The sequence below is a fragment of the Staurois parvus genome, unplaced genomic scaffold (genome assembly GCF_062004578.1).
Source record: "Staurois parvus isolate SC_StPar_1 unplaced genomic scaffold, SC_StPar_1.0 ptg000502l, whole genome shotgun sequence".
NCBI lineage: Eukaryota > Metazoa > Chordata > Amphibia > Anura > Ranidae > Staurois > Staurois parvus.
The window spans coordinates 1,264,402-1,289,150 of NW_028318298.1; the positions used below are offsets into that span (position 1 = coordinate 1,264,402).

Consider the following 24,749-nt stretch of genomic DNA (forward strand, 5'->3'; position numbering starts at 1 on the left):
CTTACTTCATAGAATGGTGATTCAGCATCTCTGTTTTTTAGGAGTGATAGATTTGGGTAGTGTTTCCAGGCCAGCAGCAGAGGGAGATCTTGCGCACCACATGCCAAATATGGCTTCTATCGCTCTGTGTAGGTGGAACGCACGCCAATATGAGTGTGGCGATAAATGCGCATCGGTCAAGCATGCGCAGTAAAAGTACCTGGTCCGTCGGATCCATCTTGGAACGCACATGCAACGGATCACTGCGCATGCGTGAGGCGGCGCTGCAAGCCTCGGCCAGACCTCAGATACCCTGCTGGAACATACACTGACATGGCAAAAACTGGGAGAGCGATTAGTGAATCCTCTCCGTCGGGAAGTCTCAAGTAACCCTTGGAGCACCTCAGGAAATGAGGTGGTGTGTTCCACATCAAAGCTTATCAAGTGGGAATAGACGGGTAAAAAAAGGGTACCATAAATAAAACCTAATACTGGTGAAGTGAAGTGATATAGTGATAAAAAATAATGATAAAAATTAATGATAAAAAGTATTGCAGAGGAACACCAGTAGGGAATAGCTTATTGCCAATATAATACCAGGAATGACAAATATGAGTGTATATGTAAGTGCAGATAACCTATAAAAGCAATGGAATCAACTAGATTTAGTACAGAAAATGACATGTGTGTGTGTATGTACAGTTGTGTTCAAAATAATAGCAGTCAGACATCAATAACCTGATCAGTCACTGTTTTTGGTAGAAATGATATTTCTACATGGCAAATAATTTACTAGCAGGTGTAGTAGAGTAATAGAAATCCAACAGACCCAACAGTCATGACATGCATGCTGCTGATTCTGTGTAATTAAATCACTAATTGAAAGGGGCATGTTCAAAATAATAGCAGTGTGGAGTTCTACTAGTGAGGTCATTCATTCTTTGAAAAACAGGTGGTAATTATTGCCCTTATTTAAGGAAGGAAGGCAGCAAATGTTGTACATGCTGGTTACAGTGCATTTCTCTCTGAAATTCTGAGGAAAATGGGTCGTTCCAGACATTGTTCAGAAGAACAGCGTACCTTGATTAAAAAGTTGATTGGAGAGGGGAAAACATATAAAGAAGTGCAGAAAATGATAGGCTGCTCAGCTAAAATGATCGCAAATGCTTTAAAATGGCAACCAAAACCTGAAAGACGTGGAAGAAAGCGAAAAACTACCATTCAAATGGATAGAAGAATAGCCAAAATGGCAATCAGCTCCAGGAAGATCAAAGAAGGTCTAAAGTTACCTGTGAGTACTGTTACAATTAGAAGACACCTATGTGAAGCCAAGCTATCTGCAAGAAGCCCCCACAAAGTCCCTCTGTTGAAAAAGACATGTGCTGAAGAGGTTACAATTTGCCAAAGAGCACATTGACTGGCCTAAAGAGAAATGGCCCAACATTTTGTGGACTGATGAAAGTAAGATTGTTCATTTTGGGTCTAGTGGCCGGAGACAGTTTGGCAGGCGACCCCCAAACACTAAATTTAAGCCACAGTACACTGTGAAGACAGTGAAGCATGCTTGCTCAAGCATCATGATATGGGATGTTTCTCATACTACAGTGTTGGGCCTATTTATCGCATACCAGGGATCATGGATCAGTTTGAATATATCAGAATACTTGAAGAGGTCATGCTGCCTTATGCTGAAGAGGAAATGGGTGTTCCAACAAGACAACAACCCCAAACACACCAGTAAACGTGCAACATCTTGGTTCCAGACCAACAAAATTGACGTTATGGAGTGGCCAGCCCAATCCCCGGATCTTAATCCAATAGAAAACTTGTGGGGTGACATAAAAAAATGCAGTTTCTGAGGCAAAACCAAGAAATAGAGAAGAACTGTGGAATGTAGTCCAATCATCCTGGGCTGGAATACCTGTTCACAGGTGCCAGAAGTTGGTTGACTCCATGCAACACAGATGTACAGCAGTTCTCAGAAACAGTGCTTATACAACTAAATATTAATTAAGTGATTCAAAAGGAAAGCAAAATCTTCAAACATTTTTCAATTTATATAGTGAATGTTTGAGTTTGTAAAGAAGAATACAAACACTGCTATTTTTTTTATATATTTTTCTTTATGTTTTGATTTGGAATAGAATGTGTAGTGTTCCCAATGCATTTGTGTGTATGGAAATAAAAGCTATTAGAAGGATTTTGAGCCTTATTAACTTTTTTCAACACACTGCTATTATTTTGAACACAACTGTATGTGCATATGCAATTATAAAAGCAATGGGGCCATCTCAATATATTTGACCCATAGTCAGTGGGTGATACTTGGTATAAAGTGTGGATCATACTAAATAGAAAGTGACATGACAAGATGTCTCAGAATAAATGCACTCCATTATATAGTGATGAATTCCAATAAAATGATGAATTCCAAAAATATCATAAAATGACAAAGTCAAATCAAATAAATTACAAAGAAATAAATTGAATAACCCACAGTAACCGGTATCCAGAATATTCATAGAGTCAACAATACAGACCATATATGTATGGTATTATTATTAATAATAATAATAACAGCAACAACATTATTGCAGAATGACTAAAATAATAAAAAAAAAAAAAAAAAAAAAAAAAAAACAAGGGATAAAAATCTAAGCAAGATGTCAGCATTTGCAGATATATGATGGCTATATAAAAGTGTGTATTTCAAGATCATCGATCATTGTTCTTTTTTGTTTTGCTTTGCAGCCCTCCTGGCTGTGAGTGTGTATATGTGGGGGGGACTGTGGCATCAGGGCTGGCTCAGGAAAAAAACACTTAACTCTGGTTTGGTTGTTTTCATAGTCCATTTCCAAGACACACATGGACATTTCTTATAAATACCATAACATTTTCCTGCCTAATACCATAACATTTTCCTGCCTAACTTGGGCTTCCAGTTCTGCTACTTATTCAGTGAGAACTTTCTCAACTTATGCTATGCTGAACAGTGTAAATTTAATGAAAAACATCAGCAAAAAAAGACCCAAGTCTGACCTGAATGTTTGTTTATACAGATCACTTTTGAGCAAAAGGATCACTTCACATATGTAATATCTACAATACAATCATACTGAAGGTAGGTGCACATGATACTGCTAGTGGAAGTTAGTGGATTATTAGTACTGTTAAAGTCTAACAGAACATGCTGCAGCTTAGCTCTATGGTCAGAAAGTATGTAAGAATAAGCAGCAATATGTAACCTAATAATTCAGACAATGAGACATTTAAACTTACTTGTAGTGGTAGGTTACTGATTAAACAGGTAATTCCAAAGACGATGAGGATGATATTTGTGAAAACAAAGGCTCTGGTAGCATTGGTAACTTTTTGAACAGTCTTGAACCTTGAGAGAAGAAAGCAACAATTCATTGTCCATGGGTTAGCTAGGATTTTCCTTGCTTAATAGAATTTACAAGACTAACAGATTAAAGGACAAGAAAAAAGTAAATTACTGAAACTGCTGCTCATGCTTTATATTCAGTAAATGAAATATCTTACAAGTTAGATATGTAAACAGTTGTTATTGACTATGTTAAATGTATGGAGCATTCAAGAGATACAGTTAACACTGGTCTTTTGAGAGAATAATTTAATACTCCAAAGTTAAATTATTATAATAGTGAAAGCTCAGAAATTAATTCACATATATTTAACTCCCTGTAGTACTCTCCAAGTTAGCTAGGGGGAGCTCTAGTTCCAATTGTTAGTTAGAGGCTGAGTAGCATCCTGGTGTGATAGCTAGCAAGGTCAAATTTGGGTCAGAGCTGAGAGGCTCTGCACACCAGCTCTCTGAAATTGCTCTAGGACGTTTGGAGAAAGATCTTGAAGCAGTGGGTGAATGCGAGGAGTGGTGAGGAGGTATGTCTACTGTATCTCATGATCTCCTGTAGTATGCCTACAGTCTCTGACCCTCTCCTGTACTAACGGCAGTAACCTCTAGCAACCAATCAGTGAGCGGTAATGACATGCAGTAACCTCTAGCAACTAATCAGTGAGCAGTAATGATGTGCTGTAACCTCTAGCAGCCAATCTGTGAGTGTGGACCAGTTCTTTATGTGTTAAGTCTATGTGTGTGTATATTTGTTTTTTGGGATGTAGAGCAAAATTGCATGGGGGAGCCCATTAAACTCTCACTCTATTTTACCACATCCCATTTAAGCCATACGTAATATTTAGCATGATTTAATCTACACCTATTTTTCAACGTGGCATGAGAAGCATGCCACCACTTGTCTCTTCCATGATAAACCTCACCCATAAATGATTTCCCCACCCCTAATTAACATACTGTTCCACCTACACTGGCTTTCTGGACATAAAGAAAAAAAGTGTCCCTAAAAAGTTTTCTGAAATGTTGGAAACTATGGTAATTGTCTGAGCATAGAGTGTTTGAACGTACAAGCAACAGTGCCTTGAAATGTGAACAGGAGAAATGATGATAAACAATTGGATTCTGCATGTTATATAGTCAGGCATAGGGAAACAACATGCTCCATTTTGAAAGCTCTAGCTGACCTTTGTAGCTGCAGGCACCACGGAGAAATTCATCTTAAAATTCAAAGCAGGAGCAATCAAGTTGTTTAAAGCCATTCTCACAAGCAAATCAGCCCACTATCCTACTCCCCCTCCTAGAGATCTTGCTATGTGTTTACATTTGATATTAAATTGCTGGCAAGCTGCTGAGTACTGAAGTGTGGAGCACAGTCAGCTTTTCTTCTGGTGTTAAATTCCTGTGTAAATTGCTCCATGCTGCCTACAATGTCAGGGTTCAATAAAAGCTTGTTTTAACTATGGCATGCAACTTTAGTTAGGAATACATAAATACTCGATTGTCCATAAAAGGGTTTCTCAACCAGTGTTCTGTGGAACCTTAGGGATCCTCAAAAGGTTGCTGGGGTTCCTTGAACAATGAAAAATTTCTGTCTCTCAGATAAGTTCCCACTGACACTACTGATCCTTTTAGCTATCTGTAAGAGGGAATTTTCTTCCCAATGACCAACAGTGTAAGGAGCAGTCGCCCCACTGACCATCACATTAATGAATCAGGGGTTGTAAAATACAAAGGTAACCCACGCTAGAAAATAACCAGATCAGTGCAACAGCAAATATAACGACAGATATTCAATTAAAAAAAAAAAAAAAACACACACACACACCGCTGTTACAAATAAAGCAGCTTACAAAACTCCACATCTCAAGAGGTCTAACAAAGCCTTAGGATCATAGATCCCACCTTGATAGATGGATGCATAGCTCTAGCTTCCTCTCTCACAGTTGGATGTGCCTCAAGCCTGTCACACGTCAGAACAGCATGCTCCACACATACACTGGATCTTTTCACATAAATTTGCTTCAGTGACATAGGCTTTTTTGAGTTTGGGCAAGGACACAGGGGCCCCATGATCCCCTATTGCCTGGGGGCCCCATGAGTTGTCAGTCTACCCCTGGGTGGAACTGAAGAAGCTTTGTATGTGTTTTTCTCATTTGAATTAGAATACCTGGGGCATAAAATGGAATTATGAGTTTTATGCAGGCATTCTTAACTACTTCCAGTAGACTCCTAAAAAAACATTGGGAGGTGTTGAGATATGATTGATTTCTAGGTCCTGTTATTCCCCAGGAACCTAAGGTTATCTTTAGTAGGACTTCCGCTTTTTTTTTTTTTATCAGATCCTTTTTACAAAATTTTTAAAGATTTAAACAAAGCAGACTTTCACTCGTTTGGTAGCAAGGTGAAGCCACATTGAGAAACTTGGTGGCACATAATTGTATTGAACAACCTGAAAGGTTTTTTTCTGTGTAGAAAATGCCCAGTTTGTAAAAGCTGTGGACATAATACAGTAAGAATAACTACATTCCAAACTGCTGTTACTCAAAAAATCTACAGAATTGATCAGTTTATAACCTGTTCCACCAAAAATGTTGTGTATGTCCTGCAGCGTTCTTGCAACCTGCAATGTATTGGCAGGACCAATAAGTCACTGCAGGTGAGGATAGGGGAACATTTGACAAACAATCTAAATATTTTGCTTCATGTCACCAAAAAGATCCCATAGGTCTCAAATTGGTTGGGATCGAGCGGTTTGTTGCCCACTGGAGAGGAATCAATAATTATAATAAGAGAGATATCATGACGTGATACATGCCCGGATGTATTAACCTAAAACTAGTGATGGGCGAACACCCCCCTGTTCGGCTCACGGTTGAACATTTGAACCTAACGAAAGTTCGATGGTGAACTTGGAACAGAGGGGACAATTCACTAAGCGGTATCTCACCACATCTGAGTATGCGGTAAGATACCGCACAGCTATTAAAAATGTTCTGTAATGTTTCACCTGTCCGTGGGGTTCCCCGCTGACAGCTGATTGTAAAAAGAATTTGAAAAAATGAAAATGAAAAAAATAAAAACAAAAAGCCCTTCGGGTCTGGTATGGATTTTGAGGGGAACTTCAATGCAAACATTTTTTAAAAGATCCAGCACCCCCCCCCCCCCCCCCCACCCAGGTGAACACATTAACGGTTGACTCAAACATCTAGCTCAACACTACTTAAAACCTATAGCCCATTAGGATTAAATGTTGAGCGGAATATTGTTTCATTAATAACCATGAAAGTGTTGTTATAATGTAGTTTGAGGATTTCTTTTCTTTTATTTTTATTATAGATTTTTAAATTTTGGTACTTGGATCTGTTTTCTCCTGTTTATACATGCATTTCTATCAGCAGGTGTGTAAGTTATGCATATATGATTATCAATGTTTTTTTTAGAGGGATTACTTAAATTGTTACTTGGATCAAATTTAGGTATGAACTCATGTCTTACATGTGTTTTTATATAGGAGATTGCTTTAATAATTAGTGGGGGTACTCCTGGGAATTGGTGAGTTATGTTTTTAATATCTTATTTTAAACATTTAAAATTTTTTAAATGAATTGATTCCTTCCTCATGTAAATGCATTCATATGATTTTTAATACAATTTTTTGGTAATATGACTGTTATTACATTTTTTTAGATATGAGATATTAATTTTGTTTATTAAGTGCTTACTTGTGTATAAACAGATGGAGTTTATCTATTGATAAATATGACACATATATAGTATATGTAATTTTCATCCACCATTACAAATTCCTTGATTTGTGTTAATTAATGTATTCATTATTTGTATCCATTTAATTCATTTATTTATTTGTATATATATTTTATGTAGAAACTTTCCTGCTGAAGTTGTTTGACAGATTTAATGCCGGAAATGCTGACTTCATTTTCCAGCAGGACTTGGCACCTGCCCACACTGCCAAAAGCACCAAAACCTGGTTCAATGACCGTGGGATTACTGTGCTTGATTGGCCAGCAAACTCGCCTGACCTGAACCCCATAGAGAATCTATGGGGCATTGCCAAGAGAAAGATGAGAGACATAAGACCGAACAATGCAGAAGAGCTGAAGGCCGCTATTGAAGCATCCTGGTCTTCCATAACACCTCAGCAGTGCCACAGGCTGATAGCTTCCATGCCACGCCGCATTGAGGCAGTAATTGCTGCAAAAGGGGCCCAAACCAAGTACTGAGTCCATATGCATGCTTATACTTTTCAGAGGTCCGATATTGTTCTATGTACAATCCTTGTTTTATTGATTGCATGTAATATTCTAATTTTCTGAGATTGTGGATTTGGGGTTTTCATGAGTTGTAAGCCATAATCATCACAATTATGACAAATCACGGCTTGAACTATCTTGCTTTGCATGTAATGAGTTTCTCATATATTAGTTACACCTTTAAGTTGCATTACTGAAATAAATGAACTTTTGCACGATATTCTAATTTTTCGAGTTTCACCTGTATAAAAGGACCTTCTAGGCATTTTCTAAAATAACATTCCTTGAACATTTAGACAATGCCTGGGTCATGATCTGCCAGTCTTGCTGATCCAGACTTCCCCCAAGTTCCGACTGCCAATGCTGGTGGTATGAGCGAATCGGGGGCGTTCTACATGAAATAATAGCGGAGTAAACAAGAAAGAATAAGCCCGGAGCATGGGGTCTATGTCTACAGAGACTTTTAAAGGGGGTCAGCCTATAGGGTCTCGGATGTGCCTGTATCAATGTATTGATAAAGTGTCAGAATTGAAGGCTGCCAGAGTGCTCCCGCAGTGGGATGTCGTAAGAGGAATGCAGAGTCTCAAAGGTGAGTCTTTGGGTGGGAGAGAGCAAAGAATGTACATCATGGAAGCTATGGGCTAGCCACCATGCAAACTGTCCGGGATTGTCACAACCCGGGGGAAATGATTATGGAGCAAACACAGCAAATGCAGGTGGGCGGAAATGAGACCAGCGGAATATTTAATAGAATCCCAAAGTCGAAGAGTGTTCGTCAACGTCGGACCAAGGAGGAGGAGGAGAAGGGCAATGAATAGGGGAAGCCTCGGTAAAAAAAAAAGAGTGGTATTGGGTGGGAATCCATTAGGTCTACAGTAACCCACAAGGGGATATTGTGAGATGCGTAAAGATAGGCTAAGGGAGCAATATTAGCCGCTAGATAGTAAGCCTGAAGATTCGGAACAGACAACCCTCCTTCGGTCTTGCGGGCAAATAAAATCTGTTGGTTAATTCTGGGTTGAGTGGAGCCCCAGATAAAAGACAGAAGCTTCCACTGATGGATGCGCAATGTATGTAAAGGGACAGGGACCGGTAAAACTCGAAACACATACAGTAATTTAGGGACATAAGTCATACGAATCGCACTGATTCTACCAAACCATGAAAGTGGAAATTGAGTCCAGGAGGACAACATCTCTGTCAAATCCTTAAAAACAGTGGGAAAGTTAGCTCGATATAGTCCTTCATAAGTCGGGGTGAGCTTAATCCCAAAATACAGCAAAGCTAAGAGCCATTGAAAAGGGAACAAATGTTTCAGAGTCACCAACAAAGACGGTGAAAGGGTAACCGACATGGCCATAAACTTGGCAAGGTTGACACGAAGGCCTGAAAGAGTAGCGAAGGAATCCAGAACCGCGAGTAGGTTTGGCAGGGTAACAGGGTAATTCGTAACTGACAACAATATATCATCAGCAAACAGGGATAACTTATGCTAAGAACCAACAACATCCAGTCCCTTAATATTGGGATGCATGCGGATAGCTTCTGCCAGGGGCTCCAAAGCCAAAATAAATAATATGAGGGAGAGAGGGCAACCCTGTCCAGTACCCCTACCAATTGGGAATGTTGGAGTATCAAAACTGTAATATTGGAGGTTTGCTTGGGGGCAGGTATATAGCGACGAAATCCAATGCAAGAATGAGGGGCCGAAACCAAAATGGTGAAGGACCGTCATAAGGTAAGGCAAGGATATAGTGTCAAAAGCCTTGTTGATGTCCAAGGATAAAAGCATCATGTTAATTTATGTCTATGGGGGACAAAACCCACCTAATTTTTCTTGATGAGACGAGAAAGAATTCAAACAAGTGGCTAAAGATTTTAGTTAGGATTTTTCATGTCGATGTTAATAAGAGAAATTGGCCTGTAATTTGTCAAAGAAGAATGGTCTCGATCAGGTTTCGGGATCATAACCACATTAGCAGTCAGTGAGTCGGGGTAAAAAGCTGACCCTCCTTTCACTGCATTGAACATAGCAGCAAGGTGAACAAAAACAGACAAGGGCGCATTCTCATCGTGCATTACCGTGGTACACCACGTATTTATTGTGTAGACAAATAGATATATACTCACAAAAAGGAAATTAAAAGCAAATGATGTAGTCCGCAAAGACAGTCAATAATGCTGTTCCCTTGATAGGGATAAGCTGACGCGTTTCGGGAGACGAACCCCCTTCCTCAGAGCTAAAATGTATGCCTGCTGGTCCCAAGCTTATATACCAAAGAATGCCACAGAGAAGGGAAAAAAGGCCCTCCCACCCAATCAATGGCCCAATCACAGAAAGGGCTGACCTGCCACACACACACACAAAAAATATATACCACGGTAATGCACGATGAGAGTGCGCCCTTGTCTGCTTTCGTTCACCAATGTCTAGATTCCCCGAACTTTGAAGGGCAGCACCTCTTCATTTGGCATTCAGAATTGTCTTTGGTCTGCATGAGGATTTGAGCGCTGGTTTCGTTTGTTTGTCTTTGGATAGCAGCGAGGTGTGGAGCAAGCACATCAGCTATAAATATAAAAATAAAAATGCAGCGCTCTAAATAAAACAGTAAAAGATATAAAATATGAATAAAAGCTCAAATATAGATGCGTCTACATAAACGTACATAAACGTGCATAGGCAAAATGACAAAAGTTGGCGTATTAAGCAGCCAAAACGTGCACAGTCCCACCAAAATCAACATAAGTAAATAAATGCGCTGCGGGGCGCCACAGTGAATGTGTTGATTATGTCTAAGTATGAAGCAAGTGGTGCGTAGGTGATAACAAATGTCCAATACCAATACAGGTGGGTGAAAATCCGTGCTTCAAGTGAGTGTGGTAATGACAATATATTGCACTAACCAGATAGCGCAATAAAAAGCGCCTTTGAGTAACTCAGAGCATTCCTGGTCATCATCATCCTAGGGCAGTGGTTCTTAACCTTGTTGGAGGTACTGAACCCCACCAGTTTCATATGCGCATTCACCGAACCCTTCTTAATTGGAAAAATAAAATATGATTTTTAAAATTCAAAACATAGGTATATATTTAGGTATATATTTATACATAGGTGCACAAAATGAACAAAACCGTTAAGAACAAAGAACAAAACCATTAAAACATGATTTTCACACAAAAACAAAAACATAATAATGAATATTTACTGCACGAATCATATGAGTCGGGTGTGGGTCTTCACCTCCGCCGAACCCCCGAGACTGACTCACCAGACCCCTGGGGTTCGATCGAACCCAGGTTAAGAACCACTGTCCTAGGGTAACCTCGGGTATCATCAGGTATACGTCTGCACATCAGCTGATCATCCACTGCTACTCTCCGGATTCCAGGAAAACTCCATTCCAAGCGTGTATGTGTACCCAATAAAAGCACTTTAGAAATCCACCTTATTAGCTCAAAATAAATGAGCCAGGAAGAGAAAGTGCTGATATAGTGCAGTAAGTTTATTAATCAATGGTAAACAAGTATTCTGACAGAAAGCACTCACATCTGGTATACAGGAATATTGCATAGGTGTACAGGGATGTAGAAAACAGTATCAAAGATGGCCGCCGGCCTCCATCGTGGCTCATGCGGTGTGACGTCACTGGCTTGGCTCCTCTCTAATGCATTTCATGCACTTGCACATTTTCAAAGGGACTATGCCTAAGCCAGGGATTCGTATTTATATATATATATATCCACGCGCATACGGAGAACCGCGGCATGACGCCAGATTGGTATCTGCGCATGCGCGGTACGTATCAAGGTGGCCATTTTCAAGAAGCCTTCCATTGTAGATATATGAACCTTGGCATGATGCCATTAATTCCCGCGCATGTGCGGTACGCGTCGAGGTGGCCATTTTAAAGAAGCCTTAATTGCAAACAGCAAGGAATAAGAGGGGAGAGCACACATCCTAAACAAATATAACAGAAAGCGGTAAAATTCTCCTGCAGGCATAACCAGCACAAGGACTCAGTATAGGCTAGCTACCTATAATCTAGCAAATTCCTATAATACTAGGAGGTATGAAAACTCGCTCCTCCGTTTTCTCAAAGCCCAAAACGGCTGGATAGTTATAGAAATGGATAAACATCCATTTTACTAATGACCACAATGGTGAAACAATGTAAAGATCCATATGTAAAATCATATTAATGTGAAATGACATAGGATTAGCGTCATACCCCTCAATAATACTTGTTAAGCAAAAAATATACATAACAATATAAAGCAATAACAATAAAAACAAAGGTAAACTAGATGTGTGTCACATAAAAATAGTTAACCAAAGTAGGTAAAAACATTACAAATATAATCACCTTAAAAGGGAATCAGTCCCTAAATAAACATACTTAATACAATAAAATACAGATAAAATTTAATAATTAAATATTATGCTCCCTAAGATCATAATTAAAAATAGATCTCAAAAAGAAAATGTGTTTTATAGATCAGTCTTAAAATCACTAACATCATCAGAGGTGTAGATAAAAAAAAAAAATATATATATATATATATATATATATATATATATATATAAAATTGTAAACTGAAAAGGTGTATAAGTAAATAAAATACTAGAAAATAAATAAATAAATCAAAACGCACTGGGTTATCTAAAACTAGGGCTAAATGAAACGAAAAAAGACCCAATATCACAGAAAGTCATGAAAAGAGGCATCCAAATAGACCGCTAACAAGGCCCTAAATGTCTATATATAAAAATGGATATAAGATAGAACCAATATAAGGACTAGTAAAATAATACTAAATTTATGTAGTCCCTCTATATTAACTACTGTAATATTACCCATATTTAGGTTGTATCAATAAAACAATTTATGTTGAGGTTGACATTCAGACCCTGTGGTGTAAGTGACTAACTCAAAGATCCATTTCGTTTCCATCATGGAAACAGTCCTGCGTTTTATGTGTACCCCTCCAATGTTTTTTTAAAATCTCTATCCCCATAAACTTGAGACAGGATGGGTCCCTATTGTGGTGGTCACGGAAGTGTTTTGAAATCAGCTAATTTCTTGTAATACAAAGCCGTGTATCCGTCTGGGCCTGGGCGTTTGCTTGTCTTCAAATCAGCAATGCAATGTAATGCAAGACTTCCGATGTTTGAATATCACGGTCCATCAAGTCTTTATGGCCTGAGTCAAAGTAGGCAAGGACAGGTGGGACAAGAAATCAGAAATAGCCTGGGGATCAGCCTGCGTGGGGTCCATATAACGTTTAGCAAGGCGATACCGGAATTCCTCCAACACTGCTACAGGATTACTAGTTAGAACATTATGTCAAGTGCGTAGAGAGATCAGCTTAGGGTGATGCGTAAAGGAGCACAATCTATGGGCCAACATGGAATCCGGTTTGTTTGCCTTACTGTACCACTTCATCCAACGAAAAGAGTGCTCGGCATCATCTGTCAAACAAAGATCCAATTCCAGGCTGGCCTGTTACAACAACCTACGGTTAGAAGGGGTCAATGCTTGCTTTACATTGGGCCGATTGTAGAAGCTAGCTTAGATTCAAGCTGATGCTGCTTATATTGCCTCTCTCTCTTGCACCTCGAAGCTACCTGAATAATATGGCCCCAAGGGACAACCTTGTAAGCTTCCCACAGCGTCATCGAAGAAGAGACAGAACCCGAGTTAAACTGAAAATATTCCTGGGATTTGCGCAAAAGTTCCGCCTGGACCTCCTTCAGTGAAAGCAGGGAGTTATTCATAATCTATGAGGAGTAGGAAGGCTTACAGAGGGGAGATTGACAAAATCGCCAAAGTGGGGTCGTGATCAGACGACGGTACCGTAAGAATAGAAATGGAATGAACAAGAGGGAGATGTTTAGCACAAAAACATGGTCAATTCTAGAGTGGGAATGATGAGGATGAGAAGGAGTGTAATCTTTCCCCCAAGGGTGGAGCTCACACCATAAAGGTACCAAGTCATGGGTTCGCAAAGTGTGAGCAAAAGATTTAGCTGCAGTGGAAGGATTAGAGTCCTCGGGGGGGGTACTTATCAAGGGTAGGATTTAAAAGTAAATTGGAATCCCCCGCCACCAAGAGAGTACCCCGTTGATGGATTGCCAGAAGGGAGCAGATACAGTTGCAAGAAAAAGTATGTGAACCCCTTTGGATTACGTGGAGTTTTGCATGAATTGGGCATAAAATGTGCTCTGAACGTCATCTAAATCACAACAATAGAAGAACACAGTCTGCTGAACATAATACTACACAAACATAAGATGTTGCCATGGTTTAATTGCACATAACATGTAAACATTCACAGTGCAGGGAGGAAAACGTATGTGAGGCCCTAGCTTAATGACTTCTCCCAGAGCTAATTGGAGCCAGGAGTGAGCCAACCTTGACTCCAATCAGTGTGACGATATTGGATGTGTTGCTGACAGCTGTCCTGCCTTTAAAAACACACACCTGTTTTGGGTTTACTGGTTTCAAGAAGCACTGTCTGATGTGAACCATGCCTCGCAGAAAAGAGCTCTCAGAAGACCTACGATCAAGAATTGTTGACTTGCATGAAGCTGGAAAGGGTTACAAAAGTATCTCCAAAAGCCTTGATGTTCATGTGTCCATGGTAAGACAGACTGTCTACAAATGGAGAAAGTTTAGCACTGTTGCTACTCTCCCTAGGCATGGTCGTCCTGTAAAAATGACTGCAAGAGCACAGCGCAGAATGCTGCATGAGGTAAAGAAGAATCCCAGAGTGTCAGCTAAAGACCTACAGAAATCTCTGGCACATGCTAACATTTTTTGTTGACACATCTACAATAAGGAAAACATTAAACAAGAATGGAGTACATGGGAGGACACCACGGAGGAAGCCATTGCTGTCCAAAAAGAATATTGCAGCACATTTGAAGTTTGCAAAAGAGCACCTGGATGTTCCACAGCACTACTGGCAAAATATACTGTGGACAGATGAAACCAAGATTGAGTTGTTTGGGAAGAACACACAACACTATGTGTGGAGAAAAAGAGGCACAGCACACCAACATCAAAACCTCATCCCCACTGTAAAACATGGCGGAGGGAGTATCATGGTTTGGGGCTGCTTTGCTGCCTCAGGGCCTGGACGGATTGTTGTCATTGAAGGGAAAATGAATTCCAGAGTTTATCAAGACATTTTGCAGGAAACGTACGACCATCTGTCCGCCAACTGAAGCTCCACAGAGGATGGGTGATGCAACAGGACAATGACCCAAAGCATACAAGTAATTCAACAAAACAATGGCTGCAACAGCACAGAATACGCCTTCTGGAGTGGCCCAGTCAGAGTCCTGACCTCAACCCCATTGAAATTCTGTGGCATGACCTTAAGAGAGCGATTCACACCAGACATCCCAAGAATATTGCTACACTGAAACAGTTTTGTGAAGAGGAGTGATCCAAAATTACTCCAGATCATTGTGCAGGTCTGATCTGCAACTACAGGAACCGTTTGGTTGAGGTTATTGCTGCCAAAAGGAGGGTCAACCAGTTATTAAGTCTAAAGGTTCACATACTTTTTCCTCCCTGCACTGTGAATGTTTACATGTTATGTGCAATTAAACCATGGCAACATCTAATGTTTGTGTAGTATTATGTTCAGCAGACTGTGTTCTTCTATTGTTGTGACTTAGATGACGTTCAGAGCACATTTTATGCCCAATTCATGCAAAACTCCACGTAATCCCAAGGGGTTCACATACTTTTTCTTGCAACTGTATGTGATAAAAAGGGTCAAGGATTGACATTGGGAGCATAATAGGTCAAAATTGTGATGTCAACACCCTCAATCGTGGCCTGTAACAAAAGATATCTACCATTTGGGTCAGCAATACACTTCATGCAGACAAATGAGGTATTCTTGTGAAAAGCAATAAGGACTCCCCTTTGTTTAGCAGGGCCAGTAGCCTGAAAAACCTGAGGATAGTGTGCATCAAAATATTTTGGGCTAGAGGTGGTTGAGAAATGAGTTTCCTGCAGACAAGCAATATCCACTTGGTGATCCTGGAGAAACTTAAATATCTTCACCCGTTTCTGAGGGGAATTAATTCCCTGAACATTCAGGGATAACCAATTCAGCGACATGGCAACCAAAAAGGAAGAAGATAGTCTCCGTCACAATCCCCGTAAACCCTGAAAAAAAGTTGGTGAAAACACAAAATACACAGGACAAGAAACCAAGAAAAGGAAAAAAAAGGCAAGAAAGGAGAAAGAAGACAATAAGCCATCTGGTATACAAACAATATACATTTGACACAGTAAGATTAGTGTGAATAGCATAGCAACCAACTGTGGGGGATAAACCCACAAAAGGGTTGAGTAGTGGGCAGGATAATGATCATGTCAGGGATCCTACCGCGGTAGCCTCTAGCGCTCCACTGACCGGATTCCCCCAAGGCGTGGAATCTAAGCCCCTACCTGCTTGTTCACCAGGGCCCCTGATGGTAGGGATGGACTTGGAGCAGGCCGAGACCAGGTCGCGGCCCCTGGGTTCACCCAGCTGTGGTAAAAGCACCGTTGGAGATGTATAGCAGGTGAGAGTGATGTGAGGAGGTCACAATAGCAGCGTCGGGCAGGCCGGGTCAGTAACAGTGGTGGCGGCGTGGAACAAAATCAGCAGAAGAGGAATAAACAGGTCACAAGCCGGGTTCATAAACAGGAGATCAGAACGTGCAGGGTTAAGCAGGAGAATGGTCAGGCAAGCCAGGGATCAGAACAGGAGACAGACAGCAAATCAGGGTCAGGCAGACAAGACAATCTACTAATCAGGAACTTCAGGAAACCGGTAAGACCATACGGCAATTCAATGCAGTCCTAACCTGTTTTAAAAAGGATGCCCTGTGCCCTGATTGGTGCCAGGCTCATGCCCTCGATCGCAAATGCGCATGTGCAGTGTGCCCGGTCGCACCGCGCATGCACAGACCCGAGCGCGATCGCGGCAACCACTGGGGTCCCTGACATTGCCCCCCCTTACGGGCAGCCTCCGGATGCCCACCCGTTTCCTCCTTTGAGTCTGGTTACGACGGAATTCCCATATTAATCTGGGGGCATGGACATTCTGGGCAGGTTCCCACGAATTCTCCTCCGGGCCCATAGCCTTTCCACTTGATCAGGTATTGTACCTGACCACCCCTCTTCCTACAATCCAAAATTGCCTCCACCTCGAATTCTTCCTCCCCGTTGATATCTATGGCTTCTGGAGGTCTAGACCTGCGGTCAAAAAAGGGGTCTGGAACTGCAGGTTTTAACAACGATACGTGGAAAACTGGATGTATTTTGAGGGATTCGGGGAGAGTCAGTTTAAATGCCACTTCATTAACCCTGCGTTCTACTGGGAAGGGTCCCACAAATTTGGGTGCCAATTTTCTGGATGGGCATGTCAGTTTTAGGTTGGCTGTTGACAACCAAACCCGATCCCCAGGGTGTATGACCAATTCTCCCTTCCTCCTCCTGTCACAGAACTTCTTACTGTATTCTGGGGCCTTAGCCATTGTTTCCTGTAATACCTTGTTATTGGTAGTAAAGAATTCTAAGGTGTCCTGGGCTGCCGGGACTGAGTTCTCAGGAACCAGGTCTGGCTGGAAGGTAGGATGGAACCCATAATTGGCGAAGAATGGGGATTGGTTGGTGGCGGAATGATTCGCATTATTATATGCAAATTCTGCCATTGGTAGAAGTGTCAGCCAGTCATCCTGCAGGAATGTTGTTGTCAAGGTGTAAGGTCAGGTTCAGAGACCAATTGCTACAGCAGTTGTAAGGCTTACCTGAAACAAGCAGGGTTGGTACACCAGTGGATCACCCTGGGAATGACGCAGGCTCACCTGAGGTGCGGGGTCTAAGTATTAACCGGTTTTCCCCAGAGCTCCTAATGGTGGAGATGGAATTGGCTGCGTGTTAATACCAGGTCGCAGATCTCAGGCTCACCCCACCAGGGAATGAACCAGCTGGAAACCGATAGCGGATCAAACAGTTTAGGGATCAGACAGTAGCGGAGTCAGTCACAAGCCAAGGGTCGGTCACAAGTGGTAGCAGATGAGGATAAGACGAAATCGTAGTCAGTAACAAAGCCAAAGGTCGGTAGCGAAGATGTAGACGGCAGCAGGACAGAGAAGCGGGATATTGGCTGGAAGGCACAATAATCTGGCAAGAAGGAAGTGCAAGGACATGGTCTTTATAGGAAGTTCATGGGAGGAGCAAGGAGTTCAAGGTTCAAGACAAGCAGGGCCAAGGCAGGATCATCCAAAGAATTGTCAAGGGAGCTGTCCAGCATTCCAGGTGGATCAGTGAGAAGAAACATTGCCTCCCACCACAGAAGGCCCAGGTTCAAGTCCAGGCCCTGACAGTGCTCCCCTCCTCCCAGGATGTCCTCTGGACATCTTAGGGCCAGGTTTGTGAGAAAACCTCTGGTGGAATTCTCTTGTCAATCTAGAGGTGTGAATATTCTCCTCAGGCTCCCAAGAATTTTCTTCTGGCCCATATCCTTCCCATTGAACCAGATATTGTAATTTGTTCCTAAAGATCCTGGAGTCAAGAATTTTCTCCACCACATATTCTTCTTCACCCTGTACCTCAACAGGTGGAGGAGGTGGAAGAATTCTTCCAGGGAAAGGATTTTCCTGAAACGGTTTGAGTAGTGATATGTGAAAAACAGGGTGAATTTTCATACTGTCCGGAAGTTTTAAGTGAAAGGTGACTGGGTTGATTTGAGCAGAAATTTGAAAAGGACCCACAAACTTTTGACCCAACTTAGCAGATGGCACATGTACCTTCAAATTCTTTGTTGATAACCAAACCTTGTCACCCACATGAAACGTAGGACGTTGTCTCCGGTGTCTGTCAGCAGCCTTTTTGTAATATTCCTGAGCTTCCCTCAAAGTCTCAATCAATTTCTCCTGAATCTCCTGCAATGTAGTTAGTCTGTTGGTAACAGCAGGAATTGGAGTTGTGATAGGGAGATGAGGAATAAAAACTGGATGATAACCGGTGTTTAAGTAAAAGGGACTTTGAGAAGTGGAACTATGTTTAGAGTTGTTGTATGCAAACTCTGCAGTGGGAAGACAGTCCACCCAGTCATCCTGAAGATAAGTGACAAAGGATCGAAGATACTGTTCCATTGTTTGATTAGTTCTCTCAGTCTGACCATTAGACTGAGGATGAAAAGCAGAGGACAGATTGATTGTAACACCTAAGGCTGAGCAAAAGCTCTTCCAGAATTTTGAAGTAAACTGCAAACCTCTATCAGATACCACATCATCAGGGATTCCATGCAGTTTAAAGATTTCTCGAACCATGAGTTCTGCAGTCTGTTCAGCAGTGGGCACCCCCTTAACTGGAACAAAATGGGCCATTTTTGTGAGACGGTCCACAACTACCAAAATGGTGGTCATTCCTTTTGAGGGAGGTAAATCCACCACAAAATCCATAGAAATAGACTCTCATGTTCTTGATGGAACAGGGAGTGGCTGAAGCAACCCCAAAGGAGAGGCTCGGGGAATTTTATTGCGTGCACAGGTCAAGCATGAGGCCACATAACGTTTGACATCTTTCTTGTACCCAGGCCACCAAAAGGTACGGGATAACAGTTCTTCAGTCTTAGAAACTCCAAAATGCCCAGCAAGTTTGGAATCATGAACCAACTTGAGAGCTTCCACCCGAACAGTTTCAGGTACGTAAAGTTGATGTCCTTGAATCCAAAATCCATTCTTATAAGTCAGGTTAATGTCCTTAGGTGGATGACTGAGAAGTGGGTCATTCTCATACCCCTCTTTAAGAAGATTCAAAAATGCCTTAGGACTTGTGGCCCCTAGAAAGTTCTTTTGGGGCAAGATTGTGCATTCAGTTTTCTCCTGGAGAGGCCCAGGCGACATCCGTGATAAGGCATCAGCCTTACCATTTCTTGACCCAGGTCGATATGAGATAATAAAATTGAACCTGGAAAAGAACAGTGACCAACGTGCTTGCCTAGAAGACAATCTCTTGGCAGAACGGATGAATTCTAGATTTTTATGATCAGTGAAGACAGTCACAGGATGCTTAGCCCTTCCAACAGATGCCTCCATTTGGAAAAAGCTTCCTTAATAGCCAGCAACTCCTTATTCCCAATATCGTAGTTCTTTTCAGCTGATGACATCAAACGAGAAAAATATGCACAGGGATGAAGCTGCATTTTTTCTCCTAGTCGTTGAGAAATGATAGCTCCCACGGCAGAGTCTGAGGCATCCACTTCCACAATAAAAGGTAGCTCAGGATCTGGATGTACCAATATTGGTGCAGAAGTGAAAAGAGTCTTTAGCTTATTAAAAGCAGTTTGCGCCTCAGCTGACCATGCAAAGGGTACTCCTTTCTTTGTCAGCTGTGTAATTGCTGCTATCACTTTAGAGAAGTTTCTTATGAATTTCCTATAAAAGTTGGCAAATCCGATAAATCTTTGAATTTCCTTAACGTTTCCCGGGGCACTCCAATCCACCACTGCCTTGATCTTTTCGGGATCCATGCTCACTCCTTCTGAAGAAATGATACAGTATATCCCAAGAACTGAATCCGGGTTTGTTCAAACTCACACTTCTCCAGTTTGATGTAAAGTCAGTTCATCCTTAACCTTTTGAATACAGTGCAGGCATGCTTACGATGCTCCTCCAGGTTGTCCGAAAAGATGAGAATATCGTCCAGATAAGCAATGACAAACTGGTCCAACAGATCTCAAAAAACATCACTGATGAAGTGCTGAAAGGTCGCGGGAGCATTGCATAGGCCAAAAGGCATAACTAGGGACTCGAAGTGTCCGTATCTGGTTCTAAAGGCAGTCTTCCATTCGTCTCCTTGACGCATGCTTACCAGGTTATATGCCCCCCGTAAGTCAAGTTTTGTAAAGACTTTGGCAGAGCGAAGTCTTTCCAACTGTATCGGACCGCCTGACAGTACCTCTATCAGTCCTCTGATAGAGCCTCCCCAGAGTGCGGAGTCTAAGTACCGGAGCACTTGTTCACCAGGGCCCCTGATGGTGGGGATGGACTTGGAGCGCTCCGGGACCAGGTCGCAGCTGCTAGGTATCTCTACCAGAGGTAGAGGAGTCTGCCAAGGGCTCCAGCGGGTTAAGAGTCTGATGTGAGGGAGCCCAGGGATCCCTGAGGGATGGATGGACGGATGAGCAAAGTCAGAGTCAAACAAGCCGGGTCAGTAACTAGCGGGTCAGTGAGGTACAAGACGATAGGCAAAGGATAGTCGGGTCACACGCAGGGTCAATACCAAAAGATCACATCTATAAGGGAACATCCAGGAGCAGAGTCAAGCTAGCCAAGGGGTCAGGACAGGAGAAGGCAACAAGGTCAGACAATCCAGATCAGAGTACTCACAACACAGGCAACAGGATACAAAAGACCATTCGGCAACAAGCGTCTGTGCAGGGCTAGTTTAAGTAGCCCGCCCTGAACCTGACAGGCGCCGCCTAGGTCCCAGTGCCTGCCTAGTACTGTCAAGACGACGGGTGCGCCTGGGTCCTAGTGCCCTGCTACCTGCACGTCTTGACAGACGTCTACGCATGTGTAGACCCATGCGTCGCAATGGTCCCTGACACCAACATTTCTGCGATTAAAGGGAGCGGGTAACGGTTCTTAACAGTGATATTATTCAAGCCCCTGAAATCAATGCATGGACGCAAAGTGGAGTCCTTTTTCTCAACAAAGAAGAGGGCTGCCCCTGCAGGAGATGTTGAGGGTCTGATAAAGCCCTTCTCCAAAAATTCTCATCAAGCCACTCCCTTAGCGCCTTTAATTCAGGTTCTGATAAATTGAAAATGCGGCTGAATGGTATTTCTGCTCCTGGAAGCAGTTCAATGGGACAATCATATGGACGATGAGGAGGTAATTGATCCGCATTCTTTTTATCACAGACGTCTCGAAACTCATGATATTGTGGAGGCAGGTTGTCATATGACTGTGTAGTTACCATATCAGCCTGTGATTCCCTGATTGGTAGACAACTTGTAGTACATGGTTTCCTACAATGTTCCTCACAATGGGGGGATGTAAAATGTATGGTCCGTGCTCCCCAGTTGATGGAGGGATTATGGGTAGAAAACCAAGGGATGCCCAAGATGACAGGACATTTGGGTGATGTAATCAGCTGAAAGCTGATGGTCTCAAAATGGTCAGCCTGAAATTGGAGTACTAGAGGAACCGCTTCATGAGTAACTGGTCCTGATGATAAAGGTGAACCATCAACTGTCTCCATATCAATAGGGGCAGATTTGTTTCTCCTGAGAATATTGTTATTGTGGGCAAACTCTATGTCCATAAAGTTTCCCCCAGCCCCAGAGTCCAGCATAGCAGAACAAGGAATTTCATGGCCCTCAGTGAAAAGTTTGATAAGGACAACAAAATGAGACTGTTTAGGACCAACTTTATCGATCAATGGGGAGATAGATTGGGTAATTGAATTTATGCGTTCAGGCAGGATAACATACTGACGCAGCAATTGTTCTTTTGACTTTATTGGGACAATTAACTGCGTAATGCCCAGAGTCCCCACAATATAAACATAAATTCTCCAAACGTCTTCTCTCTTTCTCTTGAGTAGAAATGGATCTTTTAATAGCATCTACCTGCATAGGTTCAGGTGTGTTAGAATCTGAAGAAATGTTTAGATCCTTCTGCCTGAACTGATTAGCAGAGAAACGCATGCCACCATTACTTCCAAACATTCCCAATCTCTCCTTTCTTCTTTCTGTAAGTCTCTGGTCAATCCGAATGCATAATTGGATGAACTCCTCAAGATCGTTAGGAGTCTCTACTCTGGCGAGCTCATCCTTCACCTGTTCAGAGAGCCCCTGCCGGAACTGACTCTTTTGCGCTGCTGGGTTCCAGGTGGTATCTGAGATCCATCGTCAAAATTCAGTTGTATACTCCGCAACAGGGCGTCTACCCTGCCGCAAACTATGCAGCTTTGCTTCAGCGGTAGCGCAGCGGTTGGGATCATCAAAGACCTGGTTCATTGCCGTCACAAAAGTCTCAAAACTATTTAAAATTGCATTGTTTTGCTCTATATAAGGGGAGGCCCAAGCTAGGGTTTCCTCAGTCAGGAGGTTTATAACAAACAATACCTTCTGCCTCTCAGTATTAAATGCAGTAGGTTGCATCTGGAAATAAATGCGGCATTGGTTAAGGAAACCCCTGTAGTGGCGGCGGTCTCTATTGAATTTGAGTGGCAGAGGCATGCGTGTATTAGCAACATCGCGGGAACACAAGTCCAGCAATCGTGTCTGCAGAGCATGGATCTCTTCCTGTTGCCCCTCTACTACACTTTGCAGTTCAGAAAATTTATTTTCGTAGGTAACACCAAAGTCTTGCAGCTCTGAAATTTGCTGCCTGACAGGAGCCATGGCATTTGCTATAGCGGCCTCCATGTTTGTGCCAGATTATTCTGTCACGGTGTAAGGTCAGGTTCAGAGACCAATTGCTACAGCAGTTGTAAGGCTTACCTGAAACAAGCAGGGTTGGTACACCAGTGGATCACCCTGGGAATGACGCAGGCTCACCTGAGGTGCGGGGTCTAAGTATTAACCGGTTTTCCCCAGAGCTCCTAATGGTGGAGATGGAATTGGTTGCGTGTTAATACCAGGTCGCAGATCTCAGGCTCACCCCACCAGGGAATGAACCAGCTGGAAACCGATAGCGGATCAAACAGTTTAGGGATCAGACAGTAGCAGAGTCAGTCACAAGCCAAGGGTCAGTCACAAGTGGTAGCAGATGAGGATAAGACGAAATCGTAGTCAGTAACAAAGCCAAAGGTCGGTAGCGAAGATGTAGACGGCAGCAGGACAGAGAAGCGGGATATTGGCTGGAAGGCACAATAATCTGGCAAGAAGGAAGTGCAAGGACATGGCCTTTATAGGAAGTTCATGGGAGGAGCAAGGAGTTCAAGGTTCAAGACAAGCAGGGCCAAGGCAGGATCATCCAAAGAATTGTCAAGGGAGCTGTCCAGCATTCCAGGTGGCTCAGTGAGAAGAAACGTTGCCTCCCACCCCAGAATCCCAGGTTCAAGTCCAGGCCCTGACAGATGTGTAACATCTCAGATATTGTTCAAGTGTCTAATTGTTTCATTCTGTCTGCCCATTTGTCTGGGGGTGATATGCTGAGGAGAAAGATAACTTAATCTCCAGCCCCTCACATAGTGCTTTCCAGAATCTGGATGTAAATTGTACTCCCTGGTCTGAGACAATCTCTCTTGGCACTCTGTGAAGCCTCACAATCTCTCTAATGAACACTTGGGCTGTTTCAGAGGCAGATGGTGTCTTGGCTAGTGGAAGGAAATTAACCATTTTAGAAAGGCGATCCATTACCACAAAGATCACGGTGTGATCTTGTGAGGGTGGCAATTCTACAATAAAATCCAAGTAGATCATACTCCAGGGTTGGTCAGGTATTGGTTAAGGTCTCAATAGGCCCCAGGCCTTGTCTCTGTTAGGTTTATTCTGGTTGCAGATGGGGCAAGATCTCACGTACGCTTCACAATCCTTGGCCATGTTTGGCCACCAAAATGTACGTCGTGCCAGATCTATAGTCTTATGTATCCCAAAGTGCCCCGCTAGGGGATGCTCATGGCAGTAACCTAACACCAGGGACTGGACCTCCTTGGGTACCAAGATCTGTTCCCCCTTCCAAAAGAGCCCCTCCTTATTCAGTAGGGAGACTCCAGGCAGGTCAAGAACCCGGGTGGAAGCAGCCTGCAATTTATACAACAGCTCGGATTGAAGCAGTACGAAGCTACCTGCTGGCAGGATGGTGTCTGGCTGGGGTGTCTCTCCAGGGTCCTCAAACATCCGGGAAAGAGCATCTGGCTTAGTGTTTTTTGACCCAGGACGATAAGTTATGTGGAGATTAAACCTTGCAAAAACAGTGCCCATCTGGCCTGGCGTGGACGGAGACGTTTAGCTGTTTTCAAGTACTCGAGGTTTTTGTGGTCGGTATAGACCAGAATGGGATGTAGGGCCCCCTCTAGCAGATATCGCCATTCCTCCAGAGCTGTCTTAATGGCCAGTAATTCCCGATCCCCGATGTCATAATTCCTTTC

General features: G+C 42.6%; 1 protein-coding gene across 1 annotated transcript in view; it reads right to left on the minus strand.

The window, feature by feature from the left end:
• Window positions 1-24,749, minus strand: part of LOC149452024 (large neutral amino acids transporter small subunit 3-like) — a 463,531-nt gene that overhangs the window by 116,837 nt on the left and 321,945 nt on the right. The window contains exon 12 of the mRNA XM_089689865.1: window positions 3,259-3,367. Within this exon, the coding sequence (XP_089545991.1) occupies window positions 3,259-3,367 (109 nt within the window). The remainder of the gene's footprint in view (window positions 1-3,258; window positions 3,368-24,749) is intronic.